The sequence below is a fragment of the Opisthocomus hoazin genome, chromosome 5 (assembly GCF_030867145.1).
Source record: "Opisthocomus hoazin isolate bOpiHoa1 chromosome 5, bOpiHoa1.hap1, whole genome shotgun sequence".
Lineage (NCBI taxonomy): Eukaryota > Metazoa > Chordata > Aves > Opisthocomiformes > Opisthocomidae > Opisthocomus > Opisthocomus hoazin.
The window spans coordinates 10729839-10750573 of NC_134418.1; the positions used below are offsets into that span (position 1 = coordinate 10729839).

The following is a 20735-nucleotide window of genomic DNA, read 5'->3' on the forward strand; positions in this document are numbered from 1 at the left end:
GCAGTTCAGCATCCTGCATGGAGAAAGCAGGCCAATAAGTAGGATCACAACCTTGAACTTCAGGAGAGCTAACTTTGGCCTCTTCAAGGACCTACTTGGAGGAGTCCCATGGGTTAAGGCTCTAGAGGGTAGCGGGCTCCAAGAGAGCTGGTCGCTATTTAAGCATCACTTCCTCCATACTCAAGATCGGTGCATCCCCATGAGTAAGAAATCAAGCAAAGGAGGCAGGAGACCTGCATGGATGAGCAAGCAGGTTCTAGCGAAACTCAAATGGAAGAAAAAAGTCTGCAGAATGCGGAAAGAGGGACAGGCCACTTGGGAGGAATATAGGAACATTGTCAGAGTATGCAAGGATGCAACAAGGAAGGCTAAGGTCCACCTGGAATTAAATCTGGCAAGGGATATCAAAGACAACAAGAAGGGCTTCTTCAACTACATCATCAGTAAGCAGAAGACTAGGAAAAATGCGGGGCCGCTGCTGAATGAGGTGGGTGCCCTGGTGACAGAATATACAGAGAAGGCAGAGTTACTGAATGCCTTCTTTGCTTCAGTCTCCACTGCTAAGGCCAACCCTCAGGAATCCCAGTCCTGGGAGGTAAGAGAGAAGCCTGGAGAAAGGAAGACCTTCCCTGGGTCGAGAAGGATCAGGTTAGAGATAACTTAAGCAAACTGGACACCCACAGATCATAGAATCATAGAATGGTTTGGATGATGGTTGGATCTAGTTGATCTAGTTCCAACCCCTCTGCATGGGATGCACCCACAAGTGCTGAGGGAGCTGGCAGATGTCATTGCTAAGCCACTCTTCATCATCTTTGAAAGGCTGTGGAGAACAGGTGAAGTGCCCTGAGGACTAGAAGAAAGCGAATGTCACTCCAGTCTTCAAAAAGGGCAAGAAGGAGGACCCAGGAAACCACAGGCTGGTCAGCCTCACCTCCATCCCTGGAAAGGTGATGGAGCAGCTCATTCTGGATATCATCACTAAGGAGGTGGAAAAAAAGAAGGTTATCAGGAGTAGTCAGCATGGATTCACCAAGGGGAAATCATGCTTGACCAATTTGATAACCTTCTGTGACAGCATGACTGGCTGGGTAGATGACGGGAGAACAGTGGATGTTGTCTACCTTGACTTCAGCAAGGTTTCTGACACCGTTTCCCATAACATCCCCCTAGGGAAGCTCAGGAAGTGTGTGCTAGATGAATGGACAGTGAGGTGGATTGAGAACTGACTGAAGGGCAGAGCTCAGAGGGTTGTCATCAGCAGCGCTGAGTCTAGTTGGAGGCCGGTAACTAGTGGTGACCCCCAGGGGTCAGTACTGGGCCCAGTCTTGTTTAACTTACTCATCAATGACAGGGATGAAGAGTTAGAATGTACCCTCAGCAAACCACTCCTCCCACAAAACTGGGAGGAGTGGCTGATACACCAGAAGGCTGTGCTGCCATTTAGCGAGACCTGGACAGGCTGGAGAGTTGGGCAGAGAGGAACCTGATGAAGTTCAACAAGGGCAAGTGCAGGGCCCTGCACCTGGAGAGGAACAACCCCATGCACCAGTACAGGCTGGGGCTGACCTGCTGGAGAGCAGCTCTGTGGAGAGGGACCTGGGTGTGCTGGTGGATGACAGGTTAACCATGAGCCAACAGTCAGTGTACCCTGGTTGCCAAGAAAGCTAATGGCATCCTGGGGTGCATCAAGAGGAGTGTGGCCAGCAGGTCGAGGGAGGTTCTCCTCTCTCTCTACTTTGCCCTGGTGAGGCCCCATCTGGAGTACTCTGTCCAGTTCTGCGCTCTCCAGTTCAAGAAAGATGAGGAGCTACTAGAGAGAGTCCAGCGGAGGGTTATGAAGATGATTAGGGGAGCAGAGCATCTCTCCTATGAGGAAAGGCTGAGGGAGCTGGGCTTGTTCAGCCTGAAGAAGAGAAGGCTGCGAGGGGACCTTATAAATGCTTATAAATATCTCAAGGGTGGGTGTCAAGAGGATGGGGCCAGACTCTTTTCAGTGGTGCCCAGCGACAGGACAAGGGGAAACGAGCACAAACTGAAGCAGAGGAAGTTCCATCCAAACATGAGGAAGAACTTCTTCCCTCTGAGGGTGACAGAGCACTGGGGCAGGATGCCCAGAGGGGTTGTGGAGTCTCCTTCTCCAGACATATTCAAAACCTGCCTGGCTGAGGCCCTATGCAACCTGTCTAGGTGAGCCTTGGTTAGCAGGGGGGTTGGACTAGATGATCCCCAGAGGTCCCTTCCAACCCCTACCATTCTATGGTTCAGCGATTCCGTGATTCTATGCATGTGAGGCTTTGGGGAAAAATATCAATATATTCTATATTTTTGTATCAATACAGCCTATTGATTTTTCAGTGATGGCAGGTCTTGCAACAGAATACACAGAATAACACTAAAAATACCACTCTCCTCCTGACAAACGTGAATAAATATGTTGGAGGCAGCAGACCCTCTCCAGAACCACTCTGCCCCCGGCCACTAGAGCACCTTATCTAATGCTCCTGTTCTAGCAGTGTGCTACACAGAAACCTGAGGCGATCCAGTGCAGAGCCAGCACGGGTCTGGTAGGGCTTGTCAGCGTTGTATTGCAAAAGCAGCTGTGATGCGACTGGAGCCAGGTGAGCTTTGAAGCAATATAGCTGCACTCACGCTGCTGCCTCAGCTAGTGGCCATGGCGCAGACCGTCCGCAGCCTGCTTAATCCACGCGCAGGTAGCTGAGAGTCAGCAATGCCTCTGCACTCCTCGAGCTTCACGGAAACACAGGTGGATGAATAATTCATGATTCACTCATTTGCATGTGTGTTACACTATTTGCAGCCAAGATGATGAGGGTCAGTGAACAAGGCCGACTCTTAAATGATCCTACAAAACAGACTTACAAAATCAGAGGTTTCACCTGTCTGATCGTAGTGACAGACTCAGGAAGAAACCCTTTCAGCTGCACATTCCAGAGGTTTCTTATTCCCGTGTAAATGGCCAGCCCACAAAAGCCTTCTCATGCAGCTACCAGGGTGTAATGAGGTGTAACGAGGCCCAGGTGTAACGAGGCCCAGGTTACCTTCGGAAGGCCAAGGGGCTTCAGCCCTGCGATGAGCACGGGACCCAGGGCCCCCTGACCTTTCCTGTACCGCAGTCGCTGTGGGGTGGCACTTGGCTCCCTCCTCCAGAGCAGCCCGGTGAGGAGGCAAGGCCAGCGCCCAGTGGCTGCCGGGCCGGGTAATTGCCCTGCCCAGACAGCACAGTTCATTGTTTAAATGAAACCAGAGATGCAGAGATGGTTAAGTCGGAATGGCAAGCAAAAAAATAAACACCTAGTACAAATCTCGAGCAGTGTTGACCCAGGAGAGGAGAAGGGAAGGGAAGTCACCAGGAAAGGCGACGAGTTTGCATGCGAAGAGCCAGACGGCCGGGCACAGGGCAGCGGTGGCCGGGTAAGGCCGGGTGGTCCTCGCCTTAACACAAAGCCATTGGGAAAATCCCTTCTCCACGGCGAGGCAAGGGCATGGAAACACCTTCGCGAGCGCTTGCAACGCTGAGGGCCTGGCAGAGGCAACAGGTACAGGCCTCCCAAGCTGACGGCGCTGGTGAACTCCGCCCTGCGCATTGGGAACGCTCCCGAGGGCTGGCCCCGAACCCCCGCAGCTGACACAGGCGGCACTGCAGAGCGCTGCCTCGCCGCCCCTCGCCGGTCCGCCGGGGCCGGGGGAACCCGCCGCGCAGGCCGCACGCCCCACGCCCCGGCCGCCCGCGGAACTACGGTTCCCAGCACCCCTCGGGGCCGGATAAGAGGCGGGGCCGCTCGCCTCACCTCTCCCTAACTGACGTGCACGGCGGCCACTCCGCGGTCCTGCGGCTCGCGATCCTCCCAATGGCGAGAGAGCGGGGGCGGGCGTTGCCCTGCGCTGCTGCCGGGCCGGGCGTTGAGGGTGAGTGCTGCAGGCCGGGGGTCTCTGTGGCGGGGGTGGGGCCGGCGCCCCCGGGCTGGCCTTGCCGTTCTGAGGCGGCGGGCGACAGGTGAGGGGCGCGGAGGGGAGCGGGGGAGACGGAGCTGCTTCCGCCGGTGCGCGGAGCTGGGCCCTGCCGGGCCGGGCCTGGGACGGCGACCGAGCCCCTTCCCCCGGGCGCGGCCCTGCCCGCCGCGGTGGCGGCCCTGAGGGGCTGCCCCCGGCCTGCCCGAGCCCTGCGCCGTGTCCCGCCGCCCCGCTCTCCCGGCCCCGCGTTATTGGTGGGTTTTTCCTCTCCGTCGCTCTGAGGGGCTCCGGGGCCTGCGAGCGTCGCTGCCCGGCCCTCATGGCCGGCTCCTGCCCTCCCCGCTGGGCGGCCGGCAGCGCAGAGCTCCGGGGCCTGCGGCCGGGTCCCTGGGAAGCGGGGCGGGCCGGCCTCTGGGGTGCTCGCCGGGCCGCGACCCGCGCTGCCGCGCCGGCGCGGCGGGGGCTGTGCTGGGGGGCGAGAGGGACAGGTGCTGAGGGCAGGCGGTGGCGTGCCCCGGCTCCTCTCCTCGGGCAGCAGGCGATGGCCTTCCTCTCCCGTCCCCTCCGCTCTGGGGGAGGGGGACTGCCTCAGCACCCGCTGTAGGTGTAGCTGCGTGAAGTTGTTCTCCCGTCCTCCCGTTTTTCGAGACAGCAGGAGCGGGGGGACGGCTGCTTTCTACTTCAGCATCCCTCTACGCCTCCATTAAGGGGCGTGAAAAGACTCACCTGCTTTTACTTTTATTCTGTACTTGATTTTGGAACTGTTAGTAAGCTGTAGCCTATCTCAGAGAAACTTTTGCGCATAGGAGCAATGAGGCGCTTTTCTTCTGGGCAGTCTTTATCTTTTTTGGATGTTTCTGAAATAGGACATCAGGCCAACTGAAAGTTTGGAGTGTGTTTTGTTCTCTGGATGTTTGCTTAGCTTCTTTGTTTTGGATTTGATTGGGGTTTTTTTGGTTAGGCTACTCATAAACATATGTCTTATTTGTCCGCAAATGTAGCTGACTGCTTAGGGCAGGCTAGTATATCTCTATGTTAGGCTGTTTATCTCTCATCTTTACACTTTTTATAGTGCCTCTTGCCAAGATTTTGTAGTATGGGACTGCTTGACCTAATTTAGATATAACAGACAGCTTTTGTTTTCACTGAAGTTGGTGTTGTGCATCTGAAAAAAATGAGAACGTCTTTAAAGGTACTGGAAATGCACGATAGGAAAGTTTTGAAAGAGTGAAGTGGCACATTACTGTTCTCTGTGATAAAAAAAATTAAGACTAGCACTTTGTAATTGGTATGTGCATCTTCTGACCACAGAGATCTTTTTTATACATGATGCATCTTTGATACTGTATTTCCTGTTGTTAGAGCACAAAGAGAGGTTTTAAAAGTGGAAATGAGAAGCAAAGTCTTAAAGGCATAGCGTAGCATGTTTTGACAAATCCAGTGCTGTTTGTGTTACCTGTTCCTTGCACACACCAAACATTTGCCCTGATATTATTGCTTCCTTCAAGGAGTTACCTTAGAGTATTTGTAATGGTTAAGATGATTGTGAAGCAAAGTCTTGTTTCCGTTAGTCAGATGTGGTAAAAATGTCCACTTCTTGCTTAAGCCCATTTGCCTCAATTCATGCTAAGCATATGGGAGACAGAGGCTTTGTTTTCAGAGTGGTTTAAGAGAAGTTTTCAGTTTATGTTGTCTAGAGAATCCTTTTCTTTTTTTGAATCGTAATTCAAACATGTTAAATTAGGTCAACTTGAACTCCATGAGAATGTTAACTTTTTTTGAGGAAAAAATTTAACAGGAGACTTAAATGATGATTATAGGAATCAATATTGTTTTACTCCTAGTGTAAACATTCTTAATTTAAATGGCTTTACCTTTATTCTTCTCAAGTGTGTACTTGTACAGAAAGAAGTTGGTGGATATAGTCGTTAGAATGCTAGTGATTTAGAATAAACCTTGAACTTTGTTGTTATGAGGACAACACTGCTTAAGCCCTTGGGGGAGCTAAATGACAGGAACAATAACTGCATGTGCAGAGTTCTGCATATGAGGGGAAGGGGGAGTGGCTTTTCTTGGTACTGTAGCATCCTACCGTGGTGCAATAAGAGGTCTGTAAAAGTTAAAAGTGTTTATTGGCTTGCTAAGTTTTCACATTAAAAAGTGTATTTTTTTGCCTTTTTTTTTAAATATGAATTCTAGAATTTTGAATTGATGCCTAAATGCTTCTTGGTACAGTTGTAATATATGAGTTCGCTAACAGCTTCATCTGGAGTTACTTGATACTTGTGGGTTGAGGGTGGGGAGGCTGATGGAGTAACTCTGTATTATGCAGTCTTTGGAATCTTGGTGCTGAGTTTTGTGGTGACTGCTGGAGGAGGAGCATATAGACCTTATTTAATCTGGGCTATCCAGTCCTGTATGACAAATCATATTATTAAATTGAGTGCTCCTGAGGTTTTGAAAATCTTTAAGGAATTCCTCTTGATGAGTGTGTCTCTGAATGTGCAAAATTTGTTTTGTTTAGCTCTGTTCTTGTGCACTGCTAGCTTGATCTGTGGTGTATTCAAGAAAGTAAGCTTTGCTATTTTTTTTGCTATCCATTCTTACAGTTTGGGTAATTAACTTTCAATGAAATTCCCCAAGTAAGCCAATAACATGTGGATATCTGTAGCCCCACAGAAGAGGTTTGTTATTACAAGAAAAAAATGTTACTGTCTCCTGGGCTGCATCCCCAGCAGCGTGGCCAGCAGGTCGAGGGAGGGGATTCTACCCCACTGCTCCACTCTGGTGAGACCCCCCCGGGAGTCCTGTGTCCAGCTCTGGAGCCCTCAGCACAGGACAGACCTGGACCTGTTGGAGCGGGGCCAGAGGAGGCCACAGCAATGATCCGAGGGCTGGAGCACCTCTGCTGTGAGGAAAGGCTGGGAGAGCTGGGGCTGCTCAGCCTGGAGAAGAGAAAGCTGTTGGGGAGACCTTATTGCGGCCTTTCTGTACTTGAAGGGGGCTTGTAAGAAAGATGAAGACAGGCTTTTTAGCAGGGCCTGTTGTGATAGGACAAGGGGTAATGGTTTTAAACTGAGGGGGGGTAGATTTAGGCTGGATACAAGGAAGAAATTTTTTGCAGTGAGGGTGATGAGGCCCTGGCACAGGCTGCCCAGAGAAGCTGTGGCTGCCCCCTCCCTGGAAGTGTGCAAGGCTGGGTGGGATGGGGCTTTGAGCAACCTGGTCTGGTGGAAGGTGTCCCTGCCCGTGGCAGGGGGGTTGGAATGAGATGATCTATAAGGTCTTTTCCAACATAAACCATTCTAGGATTCTATGAGACTCCTCCCATAGTCTTAATAAATTGCAGCAGTCTGATTTTCTTTATAAATGCAACTCTCCTGAGCTGGGTCATGTTGACACTGATGAACCTGCCTATGATGATTTATTTTAAGGTGGTTTTACAGTGAAGAACTTCCCTGTGCGTATCCATTACCAACTTTCTTCAGAAGAAGTTAAGATTTGAGCCATTAGCAGCTAGAACATTTGTGCCTTATGTATACTCTCTGTATTAAGGATAAAGAAAGCCTGCTGCTGATGTAATGTTCTGAAAAATTAAATCATCTAAATAGCAGTGGTGCTCTTTGTCACTTAGTTCAAGAAGTGGCTCTATTGTGTGTTGCCTTTGAGGTCTGATGTTAGATCCTCTGAGACATGTAGTAGTAATCCTATAAATATTCTGTTCCTTGGTATTTCTGTGAAGAAGTATGTGAGTATTTAACATGGATGAGGTGGTCTTAGCATGACAGGTCTTCTATTGTGTATTACTTTTGTTTTTCTTTTCACCCTAATTTTCATTTTTAAGTTTGGTTGTTTTTTGTTTGCTGGGGGCGAGTAGGGTTTTTTTTTTCCTTCTTTGGCACTTAAGCCACTTGTGGTCAAAGAGAATCTGTGCAGCACTTCATATTTGGAGTAATTCCAGGTGCTTCCTCCCCCTGTATTTTTTAACCCTTTCTAAAGATACTCAAGCAACATACCATTGCACTGGGTTGTATTCAGTGTTAAATACAAAACGCACTGAGTATTATTAAAACTTCTGGGTGTTTTTCATCCAAAATTGCTGTCCTGTGAATAAATCAGACTTGGTTTTTGCTGTCTTTCAGCAGTGCAGATATGTCAGTGTATCAGATTGCTCTAACAGGTTCTATTTAAAAACAATTCTAACTTGTAATTTAAAGTAAGCTTATATAAAGCTTATTTCTTTATAATCCTCAGATGTGTGTACCACCATTTCCTAGCTTTTTAATGTCCCAAGTATTTTTTCCAATTCTGTATCTGAGGAGAATCAAGGAAAATGTCTCTTGGCTTTCTTGATTAAATAAACTTACGAAGAATCTAATGGTATAACTTTTTAATAGACTTCCTATGTTGCTCAGTCTTGTTCATCCTCCTCCTGTGTGTGGAAAACTGCTTTGCGTAAGTTATTTTCAGTTTCAGTTGTAGCTGGTAGATGAAAATACGATAGCTTGTCTTTGAGCATCTAGTTTGAAAGAGCAGATGTGCTAGCTTTAGGGATGATTCTCTCCCTTTCCCCCGTCCCTCGTGCTGAGTATCCTCCTTGCTTCACCTCCTTCTTCCCCTTGTCTCTGAAAAGCTCCAGGCCTATGAATAATAATCATATGGAGAGGGGAACTCCTATAGCACCTAGAAAATGTACTCACAGAACAGTCTGTCTGGTTTGTTTTGTATGAGTGCAGAATTATCTGTGGTCTTGTTTTAAAAGCTTGTGTGTTATTCCAAAAACTCAGTGAAGTGAGTAAAATAGGATCTTCCCAAGAATGTTGGTAAGGCCGACAGAACAGCTTTCTTCTTTAACAGGTGAAATGAAATCTAGACCTGAAGAACAGTGGGGTGAACTGTACGAAGAAAACTCGTGTTACCTGGGCACAGAATGTTATGAAAATGGTGGCGTGGGCAAGTCCTGTACTGAGGAAGCAGGAGGCTGAAAGTCATTTCACAGCTTTCTCCAACTGCAAACTCTGAGCCTTAGTTTTCAACATCCCAGCTGAGAACATAGGGCTATTGCTTACCTTTGTGAGAAAAACTCTTGAAAAACTATAAATGCAAGTTTAGATTTTTAAAAAACATCTTAAAAAATGTTAAAGCTGTCAAATATGATTCGGTTTATACTGAGAGAGGGAGTTACGCATAAGACTTCTGAGAATTTCATCTGCTTGTGACCAGAATCTGCCTGTGGGCTCGCTGATTGCGAAGTCTGGCATATAACAAGTAATCTAAGTGGGGGGGAAAAAAAGGCACGTTGACTTTCATTTTAGCTTTTGCAGTCCAGTGCCAGTTTTCAAATGAAAAAATGGGAGAAAATAGATGAGTGGCATCTTGTGTGCTAAAAACTGTGCGCATATATATATCTTTGGGCTTAGTAAAAGTACCAAATATAGTATAAGGATTTTTCTCAAGCATGCTTTGTTTTAATAATGCCACAATTCAGTGTTAATGGGTCTCTGAAGGTAAGTGATTGAAGTGATACAGAGAGGTTAAAGAGAAAAAAAAAAATCTGTCCGGCTTCCTTTAACTCAAGGTTATGATTGACTACCAGTGCCGTTCCATCCCACTGCATGACCTTGGTGTTTCTTGATCTGAGAATGGTTTAACAGCCTGTGTGCTGGTCTTTGCAGCATAGATCAAGGTCAGTATTGGGAAGGCATTTCTGCAATTCTTGTTTTATGTAATTGGTTTATTCCTGATCCCTCCATGGGTCTCCTGCACCCAGCTCCTCATTGTGTGTTGGATACAGCATAATTGTACCATGAGCAAGCTTGAAAATGTGAACTTCAGAACCATGTCAGCTACTCGGAACCACCTTCGTGCTTGCCTTGTACCTCTTCCCACTTAGCAGTTCGCTGTCTGGTGGCTATAGGGACATGCGCACCTGCAGTTAGCACAGAGCAGCTACTGTACACTTCTATTCTCTTGCAGGTCCATGAGTATTTCGAGACCGAAATTTTTCTGCTCCTCTTGCTTTAGGTTCCTCTCAAACTGTTTCAGCTCCTACCTGTTGAAATCTGGAGATGGGTTGGAGAAGAGAACTGCTTGTCTGGAGTTTTCTGTTCTCTGAAGATGGCTGCTTATGACACAATTCCTAGTGGTTTATGGCCACAAAAGTTGATCAGTTGCTTTCAGTAATTGAGATCCCTCAGTATTTTTCTAGTTAACTAACAAACTGGCTCATTCTGGTGTTTAGGTTAGGAAATGGGTCAGAATGGCTGAGGCTGCAGGCCCAGCTGTGGGTGTCTGGGGCTCAAATACCAGACCCTGGGACTTCCGCTCCAGCTTTGGACAGAAATTGGTGACTTGGGAACAGGAAGCGTGGAGAGGGGTCCATTTAAGAGAACAGGCATTACAGACAGGTAATGTTCTCTCTTCTTTTCTTACAGCTTTGGAAGAGCATTGTTCTCAGACCTTGAGAAATCTGGACTTTTTAACAGTGTGCTACCTGAAGGAATATAAGGAATTGATACTTGTAGCTTCCTGGCAATTAATTGTTTGGTATTTGTACCTCTTGCTTTTTCTGTGGTTTTAGATCAAGAAACGCCATGAGCACAGTAAGTATTTTACTCCTCAGTGGAAACCTGATTCTTAAAAATGTGTTGTTTATGGTACCTCTATAAATGTTTGTAAAAGTTTGCAGTAAATACACTGGAACATAAGCATATTAAATCTTCGTGTAACTTCATGTTCTGTGATAGTTAAGATTTTTAATCTCTTCAGGTGCTAGCAATAGTTCAGAAATGCTTATACTGTGAGTAGGTCAGACTGATTCCAGGGGCTGGCTGGAAGCTAACATCTGGTATAATTGTGCACTAGTCTTCTCACTTGCAAGCCATCATGATGCGGGGTTTTTTTTTTTGCGACTCAAGTGGTAAGAGGTCTGGGGTGATGCCTTTCCCTTGATGTGATGCGTCCATGTAGGAATGACCCATGTCACCACTTGATGCGTATTACAGCCATTCCGGGGCGTGTTTTGTGTATCCCTGGGCGCTTTCGTTGGTGCTGCCAAGATAAGGGCCACGTTAATGTTACTCCAAAAGAAAATGCTAAGGCTTTGTTCTCTATTAGACTCAACGAAAGCGCCGTGGAGGAGCAGTTAATTCTAGGCAAGCTCGGAAAAGGAACAGGCTAATGACTTCTACTGCAGAAATGGCTTCAGAAGCAGAGCCGATAGAACTTGAAGAAAGTGGTAAGCTTTCTTTTTAGCATGGTGAGAACATAAACTGCTTCTGGAGGGTTGGGATCCCTCTTAAAGTGCATTTTTGCCAGTTTCTAGGCCCTTTACTGGGGAGGAAGGGAAATCTCTGATTTTAGAAAGAGTGTAGTATGGCATCTATACAACAAGCCTACTGATAACTGTTGTAGCTTGTTACTGGGGTGCGATACATTCACCACTGGTGATGGCTGAGCTGTCTAAGAGAGCTGCTCAAACGCTGCTCAAAGATCTGAATGTCTAGTCGTCTGAGCTGGGAGTCACTGCACCTGCGGCTGCAGATAATGGCAAACTAAGTTTGGGAACCCTTTGAGTTTTAAGGAGATAATTAAAAGTTTGTCATTAGTTGTGCCCCGTCCCTAAAGGGAACATTTACAGCATAGAGCTGTAAAATTATTACGTCCTGTAGGATTCGCATTTTGTTCTCCTATGTTAGGTGACTAAGCTGTTGTTGTGTGCTTCCACAAGCTGCTGTTGTACAGCAGGACTGTGGGAGGAGCTCAGCTGCTGTTCCTCTTGCACTGCAACTTGCAGAAGACAGCAGCAGTGATGCTCTTTGTGGACTGTTGAGGGCAAAGCTTGAGTGAAATGTTGGATACGTTCCTGAAGGGAGGAGGGACCGGGCTGAATCATACATCAGCCTGGTACAAGTGGCAGGCAATTTTATTCCTCTGCGATCCCTGACCTTGATTCTAACATTGTGTTTTGAAGCTGGTGAAGAAGTAGTAGATCTCACATGTGAATCTTCTGAACCTGTAGTCGTTGATCTAACTCACAATGATTCTGTTGTGGTAAGTAGTGAATGGCACAGTTATCTATATCTTGTGGTCAAATTAGTTTTGTGTTGTGCTCCCTGATAGAATCTGGCTTTAAGGCTGAGTTTTAAGTTAAAGGTTGTCTTGTTCAGTGCATGAAAGCCACGAGTTACAGGTCAACACCGAAGCTGCTCCGGAGGTGCACTTGTGTACAGTTAGAGGGTAATCTAGAATAGCTTTTTGCTCCAGAACTTGGGGACAATAGACATCAGTCATGGATAATGTAACATGAGGAGATACAATTTAAAGGTGAAGTTATTCCAGATATATCACAGGTATAGGCCAATGATGTAAATAAAAAGTGAAGGAGATAGCAGTTAGTCTTTGACTTCACATATATGAAGTGTTTAGCTGTAACATCGGTTAGAGGTTCTCCTGTCACAGCTGCCAAGCACAACTGTAGCTGACCATGGTACAAACTAGGTCAGTTCATTATTCCAAGAAGTCTTAAAATCCACTTTTTCATATTACTGCTATTTTTAAAGGTAGAATAGTATTCGGTTCAGTCCACAGTGTAGTCTGTAACCTCAGCTTTGGGATGCCACTGCTGCCGTGCGGAACCAGAAACAAGCAGCAGGAATAGCGTGGGGGTGTCTTCTGCTGGGATTGCTCCTGAGCCTTTGCAAAGGAAAGGTCTGGAACTTTACAGCGTAGTCTGCATTGCCCCAGCTCTGGCTCTACCAAATGCAATGGCAGGTTTGGGTTTTTTTTCTTCAGCAGCTGTTAACCTAATATGAAGTGTTCATGGATGTCTCACCTGAATTTGCCTGTTTGAGGGAGAAAGAGGGAAAGAATCTCCTCCAGCCTAAATCAAATTAGGGTGCTGAAACTGGGGAGCAGGGAGGAGGGTGCTCAGATGGTTCGTAAGCTGCCTACATTTATATCCCTTTACAGTAGTGTGAGCAGAACCAGAAGCAACCACTTGTTTTCAGAGCAGCAGCTAATTTGCTACTATGTTTAACATAATTAAAATAAGAGTGATATCCTACCGTTCTTAGCTTGTTTTGTTGTAATTGCTTAGCTTAGCTGAGGTTTGTATGTGACTTTGGGGGTGTGCACCAAAGTCTAATTGTATTTTTCTTTTCTCTCCCTTCCCATATATATTGATGCAAGATTGTTGAAGGTGAGTTGATGTTCTACAATTGATAATGGAATTGCCATAAACTTTTTTCTTTTGCAACGAACTTGAGCAGCATGGATTGAAACTGCATTTACCAAAAGGCAAAGGACAGTGCTAAAGTACCTGACCAGTGTCTTGGAGAATGGATCCAGTCTGTGTTTGATAGTTGCCATTGGAGCTTGTGGAAAGTATCTGAAATAAAATGCATCAAGGCAGCTCAAAATACATTTTCTTATTTTCCAAATACAGATGTTCTGTAAGCCTTAAGTTGATAATAATTTTAATTAGCACTGGAATATCTGCTTTGAATAAGAAAATGTCAAAAGGCTTGTTCAGCCTGTATTGCACTGAAGGAACTAAAGGATGTTATTTGTGGTCATAGTATTCACTGTCATTATCTAGTCTGATGCGTCAAATTTAGTACCAAGGAATATTAACAAGTGTGGATTTTTTTTTCTACTTTAGGTGTTACAATAGTTATAGGTATCAAGAAGTTAATACTTTACACCCTCCAGACCTTGTTCTGAGTAGAATTTCTGAGATGTGTTAGTATGTTGTTAGCTGCTTATTTAGGGTGTAATCTGTTCGATGCTCTGAATGAAGATCAGGAAAAAAATACTTGCAATAAAAGTTGTAGCTGAATACTTATGCAGCTATTTATGTAATTTTAACTGATTAGTGCTTGGTTGTTGTTACATATACACTGGAGTTGCAGAGAGAATTATTGCATGCGATTTCTAATTGCTAAAAAGCAAACAGCAGTTCTTTAACCTTCGGATGTTACAGACCAGGCAATTTTTTTAATCTCCTTTTACCTTGGGCAATATAACTCCATTTTGAAGTTACCGTAACTCAGGAGGAAGATGATGAAAAATGTCTAAGGAGACACTGCTTAAAGTATTTTTACAATGTCCAAGTACTGTTCTTAAAAAGACTCATTTTATAGAAACTGCCTTTGAGTGGGGAGGTTTTATTTAACACAGGCAAAGCATGGAATGCTTTATCATTGTGCCTGGGTAGAGCAGTGAGAACCCACAGCAGCTCCGTAATTTACATACTTAGATTTAAGCATCTCTTCCATCACTTCTGAAACCTCCTGAACAAAGTGCACTCTGTGTTTTAGCAGACCTTGTTGTTGTGTATGCGCTACCTCGCCGTGTGCCTTGGAAGCTGAACTTCAGTCCTCTCTGCCTCCTATCACACAGCAATTGTCGCAATTCCTGAGCATAGTATGCTAATGTTCTCTGTTAGGAAGAACCTGGAGAGATATCTTCCCTGCGTAGGGGAGACTTATTCACAGGTAGTGTAACTGTATGAAACCTAGAACACAGAGAATCTTTAAGATCACGTTTTAGCTGACTGTAAGCTGAACAGAGCAGTTTTGTGTCTATCTGTAACAGAAGATTCACAATGTCTGGAAATGTTCAGCCTTAGTGTTTAGGAAGCTTGTTTGTTTAAGGTTGCTTTCAGCCCAGCTGAATATGGTCCATTTAAAAGATGAACCATTACAGACTATGTATAATCATGCATTTCAAGGATAGTTGCAGGGAGATATATCTATATATATTATAATGTGTCTAACTTACCAAAATTAAATTACAGAAAATCAACGGCAAAGGAGAAATCTCAGACTAAGAAGCCAGCGACAGTCGGACAGCTGCGTTCTGAGCAGCGATGATGAAGATGAAACAAGAGATAGTGACGTGTATGTGACAGACAAAGTGTCTCGAGAACTGGGACCACTGGAAGATGAAACTGCAAGTTCAAAGTATGTATGCCTTACGACCTACCAGATTTTGAATGTTGCTTTTCTTATGCAGGACTAAGTTATATTGCTGTAGCCTGGCTTATCTTTCAAGCCTTAGCTTGTTCTGGTTAGTTCCCTCTTTCAAGGAGTACAAATCGCGTTTTGCATGACAGCTAAATGATACCGTTTGCACTTTAGGATTAAAAGCCAGCCCAAGACTAATGTACTAGTTCACATACAGCCTTAAAGATGAACGTGAGGATATGGCAAGGAAGGAGGATTAGTCTCGGGCCATAGCTCATGGTGTATTGCACTTACCTTTCATGCAAAGCTCTAGTAGTGATGTTAGGTATGGAAGTATTTTCACTGGTGTAGATGAGGCTTGGTATCACGAGACCAGCAGGCAGCAGCCTGGCAAATTCCAGTAAAAAGTCATGTTCATTCACTGCTTTTTTACCCACTGCGCCAATTGACTGCCTTTTTCTCTCTGAGCGGTAACTGTTCTTCCTAAGGTACACTTGCAGGGTGCTTGTGGAGGTATTACTGTTATGGCCTGTTTTTGCTCTGTCCCATGTTGTATGCCATGGAGCTCTGATCCATTTACACGTGAGGTAGCGATCTTGCTGTTCAGGTCAGGTGCCTGCACAGTAAAGGCCCCATGCTGTGGAGAGGCAGTAAACTGCTGCTGTGGGAATACTCCATTATACTAAGAAAGGTGCAATGTGTTAGACTAAAAGAAATCAGATGTCCATGTGACTAGGGAAGAGGAAGAACGTGAGAACTGTGGTGTAAAAATTTTGTAAAGGGGGGGGAATACAGGCTTTAATAACACTGCTATGCTTTGAGCCTTTTAGATTACTGGAAGGCATTGTAGGAGAGAACTTGAGTATGGAAATTTTGGGTGTCAAGTCTTAAATATGCCACCTAAAGGGCTTACAGTATTCTAAAACATACTGCATTTTGCCAATGCATTTGTAGATTTCTTTTAATTTTGGTATGTATGTGAAAAAATCCCACTAATTAGTTAATAGAAAATTGATGTTCCTTCAGTCTCAAGATTCTCTGTTAAAGAATGTGCCTTCCTGCTGTTTAGGTAAGGCTAAAACAACTCGGTGCTATACAGCATTTAATGTTTACATAAAGGTGCTGATGCTGGAGATTGCCACAGAGCCATCTACAATGTTAATCTGTAGTGTTGGACTACTCTTGCTGATATGAAGGTTGTCATCAATTTTAGTTAATTACTGAGGTGGTGTTACAGCTGCGGCATAAAGAATTTTAGTAAAAATAGGAGAATGAATGGAGGTAAATTATGTATGTGAAACTAGGGGTAGACATTAGTAGTGCTTACTGCTTGAATTTAAGATTACAGGATAAAGGATATCTCATGCTTTCTATTTGTGTTTAATTAATAAATTACAAACTGTTCCTTAGCATGGGCAGTGACATAATAAAGCCAAGTGTTTACGGTAAAGACTTATGAAAGCAGCTTACTGTAATTGTTTAAAATAGAGATTAATCTGTAAATGAAAGTGGCAGGAAACTCTTTCTGATAGAGAATATTATTCAGCACTTAGGGCACATTGCTTACGCAGAGTAGGTATGACTGTTGGTAAGTGCATGTGCGATACAGCTCTCCTGGAGGCTGAGGGCAGAGAGATACATTTGTAACCACAGCTTGGGAACAGCCACTGAGTCAGTCTGTCCTTCTCTGAACTAGAAACTTGTTTTTCACTGTTTCCTCTCATTGGTGTGTTCCTGCCCTACATTTTATAAGGCGGGAGTTCTTGGTACGAAGATGTTACTGGGCTGGGATGTTACTAAATTAGAATAAGGGATATTTTAATTTCTGACAACCACTTTGACTTCTAGAACAAATACTTTCCAAAGGACAGGTAGATGGTGTTGTTACAAAACTCTATATTTATGACCTGTTGAAGATTAATACTGCCATATGTATGCTGCACAGTGCCAGAGACTGCTGCTACTTGTAAGAATAGAGCAGGGTGCCTAACTGCATCCTCCTGCTGATGAGAACCAAGGTCCTGCTTCCTGCAGGTAAGGGAGACCCAAATTGCTGCTTAAACACAACAAACTGAGAGTCAGAGGTAGGCAGGGCTCTTCAGATGCAATGCCTCCTGGCTAGCCTGTGTGCAGGCAGGCGATGACGTGGCGTTTTATGTGTCGGTAACCCTTGGTGCACGGTGAAATTAACGGGTGCGTGTTCTTTCTGGTTTTGTTCTCTCTCCCACAAGGCCGTCTGGTACCGTCAGCTGCCCGATTTGCATGGATGGCTACTCAGAGGTAAGGATCCATGTGTTGTCATCGTTTCTTTTTTGTCGGAGAGAGAAGGGGCAGAGAGTGAGCTGGGCAATTCTGCTGTGTTATGTGAGACGCTGCAGACAGCTGGCTTGAAGGGCAGCCCTTGGTCTGAAGGTGGAACGAGCTCGTAGCTCAGAATCATGTCTTAGTGGTGTACGTAGAGGGAGAAAGACTTTTCAAGGTGGCACTGAATGATCCTTGGGTTCCCTGTTAGGAAAGCAGTAATGTGCTGATTCCAGGTGGTGCCGATAGGCCAGCAGAGCTGAGTTCTTTATTCCAGATACCTGTTGTGGTTTCTTTTCTTCCAGATTGTGCAAAGCGGACGACTGATTGTGTCCACCAAATGCGGCCATGTCTTCTGCAGTCAGTGCCTCCGTGATTCCCTTAGGAATGCCAACTCTTGCCCGACCTGCAGGAAGAAACTCACTCACAGACAATATCATCCCATTTATATATGAGTACTTGTATTTCTCAGGACAGACTCAACTGGATTTTGGGGGGAAATGTCATGTTTTCAGTGCTCTGAAGATTTAAAGAGCAGGAGGTTGTGCAGCCATCCAAATAAAACTGATTTTTTGGGGGGGAGAGTAACTTGTACATATATAGACAGCTTTTTTATGGTCCAAGCTGCTTCTTGTTATGTCCCTGGTTAGGATGTTGACTTTGTGACCGTCTCTAAACTAGACCAGCAGCCTATATCCAAAAGGAAGCAGCTAATCCATTTCCTTCTACTTTTGTAATGCTTAAATAAGAGGGGTCTGAATATTTTATTATTTCTTACTCTTTAAATTATTCCCGCCTTCGCATACAGATAGGGAATAGTTACCTTTCGAAATACAGAGGAGCAATTTGCCGTGTCATTCCACTTTTGTTTTTATCCTGTAAGAAGCTCATGACTCTGTTGCTTTCTGCTGTACCATCCTTGCCCAGGTAGACTAAGTGCTGGAACGATGGCTTGTTTTATCATAAATCAATATTAAATAGACAGCCAGAGTAATGCAATAAAATAACCTGCTGTTAACCAGCAATCAGGTGTTTTAAGCAGAAGGCTTGAACTCGTAGATGTCTTTATGAACTCCATGAGATCTGAAGTATGTAGGCAAATTGCAGCTTGTACAATGTGAAAATGTTTTAACTGCCAAGAATTCCTGTGTTTGAATTGCAACACAGAATTTATTTTCTAACGGAATGAAATGGTCTCCTGCGTTTACCGCTGTTCTCTAGCGCGCTCTCCTGACAACGAAGGGGAATGCAGTCGTCTCTAGGCTTGCTAGTGATGAAGAAGGAACAAATTGTATGCTTTCCTCTCGTCAGCTGAATACCAAACCACCTACAGATCTTCTTACTGTATCAAGTGTGCGCAGCGCAATGCTTAGTTCAGCACGTTCCCTTCGCTGTTCTCCTCAGCTGTGATGCTGACACCTGGCTGGTCTCAGCCCGGTGCGTAGGATTAAAAATTCAGTAGTTGTATTGCCGTGGGTTTAGGAAGCAGAGGATTCAAAAGATGTTTGGTAGCAAGCCTGACTTGGCAGCTTTTCAAGAGAGAAGTTTCATCTCCCTTTGCCCTCTGGGTTGTCCAGCTTGCTTTCAGTGTGCATTTTTAAAAAAGAAGAGATGTCAGATACATGACAGCAATACACAGGTTTATGCACTGTTAGCCAGTCACTTTTTTCGTTTCCAGGACTGAGTTATAAATGTCTGCTTTAAATCTGTTACAGTCAAAATCTGCAAGATGATGTGGAATCCCAGAGGAGCTGATACAAACAGCATTATAGTAATTAAATGCAGATGAGATGATTAAAATCAGTATTTTATGATCGACATATGCAGTAGCTGCATCTATGAAGGTTGAAATTCAGTCTAGGAAAAAAAAAATTCCCAAATTAAACTCGGGCACCTTTTGGCAGTTGGTTGATGGCGATAGACTGTTAGAAGCACCGTTCTGTGCTCTGGTGCAGCACAGTTGTAGAATGCATTTATTTCACGTTGGTGTCTGCTGTGTCTTTGCTAACCCACTCTAGGGATCTGTAGGAAGCCTTGAATTAAAGCAGCTCTTCTAATTAGCTGGCTCAAGTTCTGCATTGAAGATTGCAACCCAGAAGCAAAGGGGTTTTATTAGGATGCTTAGGGAGGTTTCTGGATGTAGAGAGTCTGTGCCATTAAGGCTAGCTGAAGAAGCGCGGTCCCTCCCCCAGCCTGGTTTGGAACGGCGTTGGTTCAGCCCTGGTAGCGGGAATATGCAGTTTCTGAGAAGTTACACACCTGTAGTTACTGTGTGCTCCCACTGGTAATATAAACTACGAGCAAGGACTACAGCAGCCGTAGGACAGTGCAGTGACAACACCAGCTGGCTGTAGAAACGATGAAACAGTGCGAAAGATGGCTTCAAGCATTCATTGCATGGAGAGAAGCAGCCCAGCACTGTCCGGATATTTAAGGGCTGCAGAAATAGCTTGCTCCCAGCAGCTTAACAAAGAATAAAATAATTGTGGCCAGTTTCCCTTGGGTGGCTACTGCATGAGAGGGGTGATCAGGGGAGGGTGTGAGGGGTTACCCCGGGGGATGAGGGTGACTCCCGGGCCCCTGCGTCTTTCCCGGTATGCCAGCCACAGCCTAAAATGACTTTGCACAGCTCCCTCCATGTAAATATCGCTTTATAGTTTGTGTCAATAAACAGATCTACCTGAAATTTAGATACCACAAACTATAAAATATTTAACAAAAGAAGTTTTTAGCTTTTGTGTACCCTGTGAAGTACCACAAATTTTGTGCATCTCAAAATGAATTTTCAGCTCTCAGTACATGGAAAAATACTAAATTGTGTTACGCAGGTTTGTTTTTTTAGGGGGAACACCCACAACCATAAACCCCAAAATATTTGAGTTCCAGTGATGTTTCACATTGGCAAGAAGTGATGATAGATAATATAAAGATTTTTTCATTATGTAAATGTATGTCTTGTTGTATATAGTTCAATTTTTCCTGTATTTAATTGTATTCACGTCTGTCTGTCCCATCTATGTTGGACTCTGCTGGTAGGCAAGCAGTTCTTTTAACGTGGAAATAAAACTATCGATTGGATCAATCGGAAGCACTTGTTCTTTTCATCGCACTGTATTAACCGATTTGTGGGGAAAGGGAAATCCAGCGTCCCCAAATTTGTGAGCTCTTTTGACGTATGTGTGTGGGGGAAAGGGAGGAAGGTGCTGCGGGGAGGGCAGGGTGTCAGGGCACTGTGCTGATGTAGCTCACCCTGCCTGTTGCACCCACATGTCGTGTGGAAGGCCATGCTGCAGGGGGGTGCGGAGGAGCGATGACCAGAGGACCAGGTGCGTCGTGCTTTGGAAGTCATTGTGAAGCTGCTTTGGTTTCTCCCCCAGACAAAGTAGGTGCTGTAGGTTACCGATTTTGTAGTATTTCAGAATGAGCGTGCAAAGAGAACAAGGGGCAATGGGCACAATCTGAAGCAGAGGAAGTTCCAGCTGAACACAAGGA

At 45.2% G+C, this 20735-nt stretch overlaps 1 protein-coding gene across 1 annotated transcript; it reads left to right on the forward strand.

Annotated features, from left to right (window-relative positions):
• The first annotated feature begins 3941 nt into the window (after window positions 1-3941).
• RNF4 (ring finger protein 4) lies at window positions 3942-20331 on the forward strand. Its single transcript, XM_075420391.1, has 8 exons — window positions 3942-4018; window positions 10410-10577; window positions 11092-11212; window positions 11948-12027; window positions 13165-13174; window positions 14774-14939; window positions 17174-17222; window positions 17549-20331. The coding sequence occupies exons 2-8, from the start codon at window positions 10569-10571 to the stop codon at window positions 17696-17698; spliced, it is 585 nt and encodes a 194-aa protein (XP_075276506.1). The 5' UTR covers window positions 3942-4018; window positions 10410-10568; the 3' UTR covers window positions 17699-20331.
• The last annotated feature ends 404 nt before the right edge of the window (window positions 20332-20735 follow it).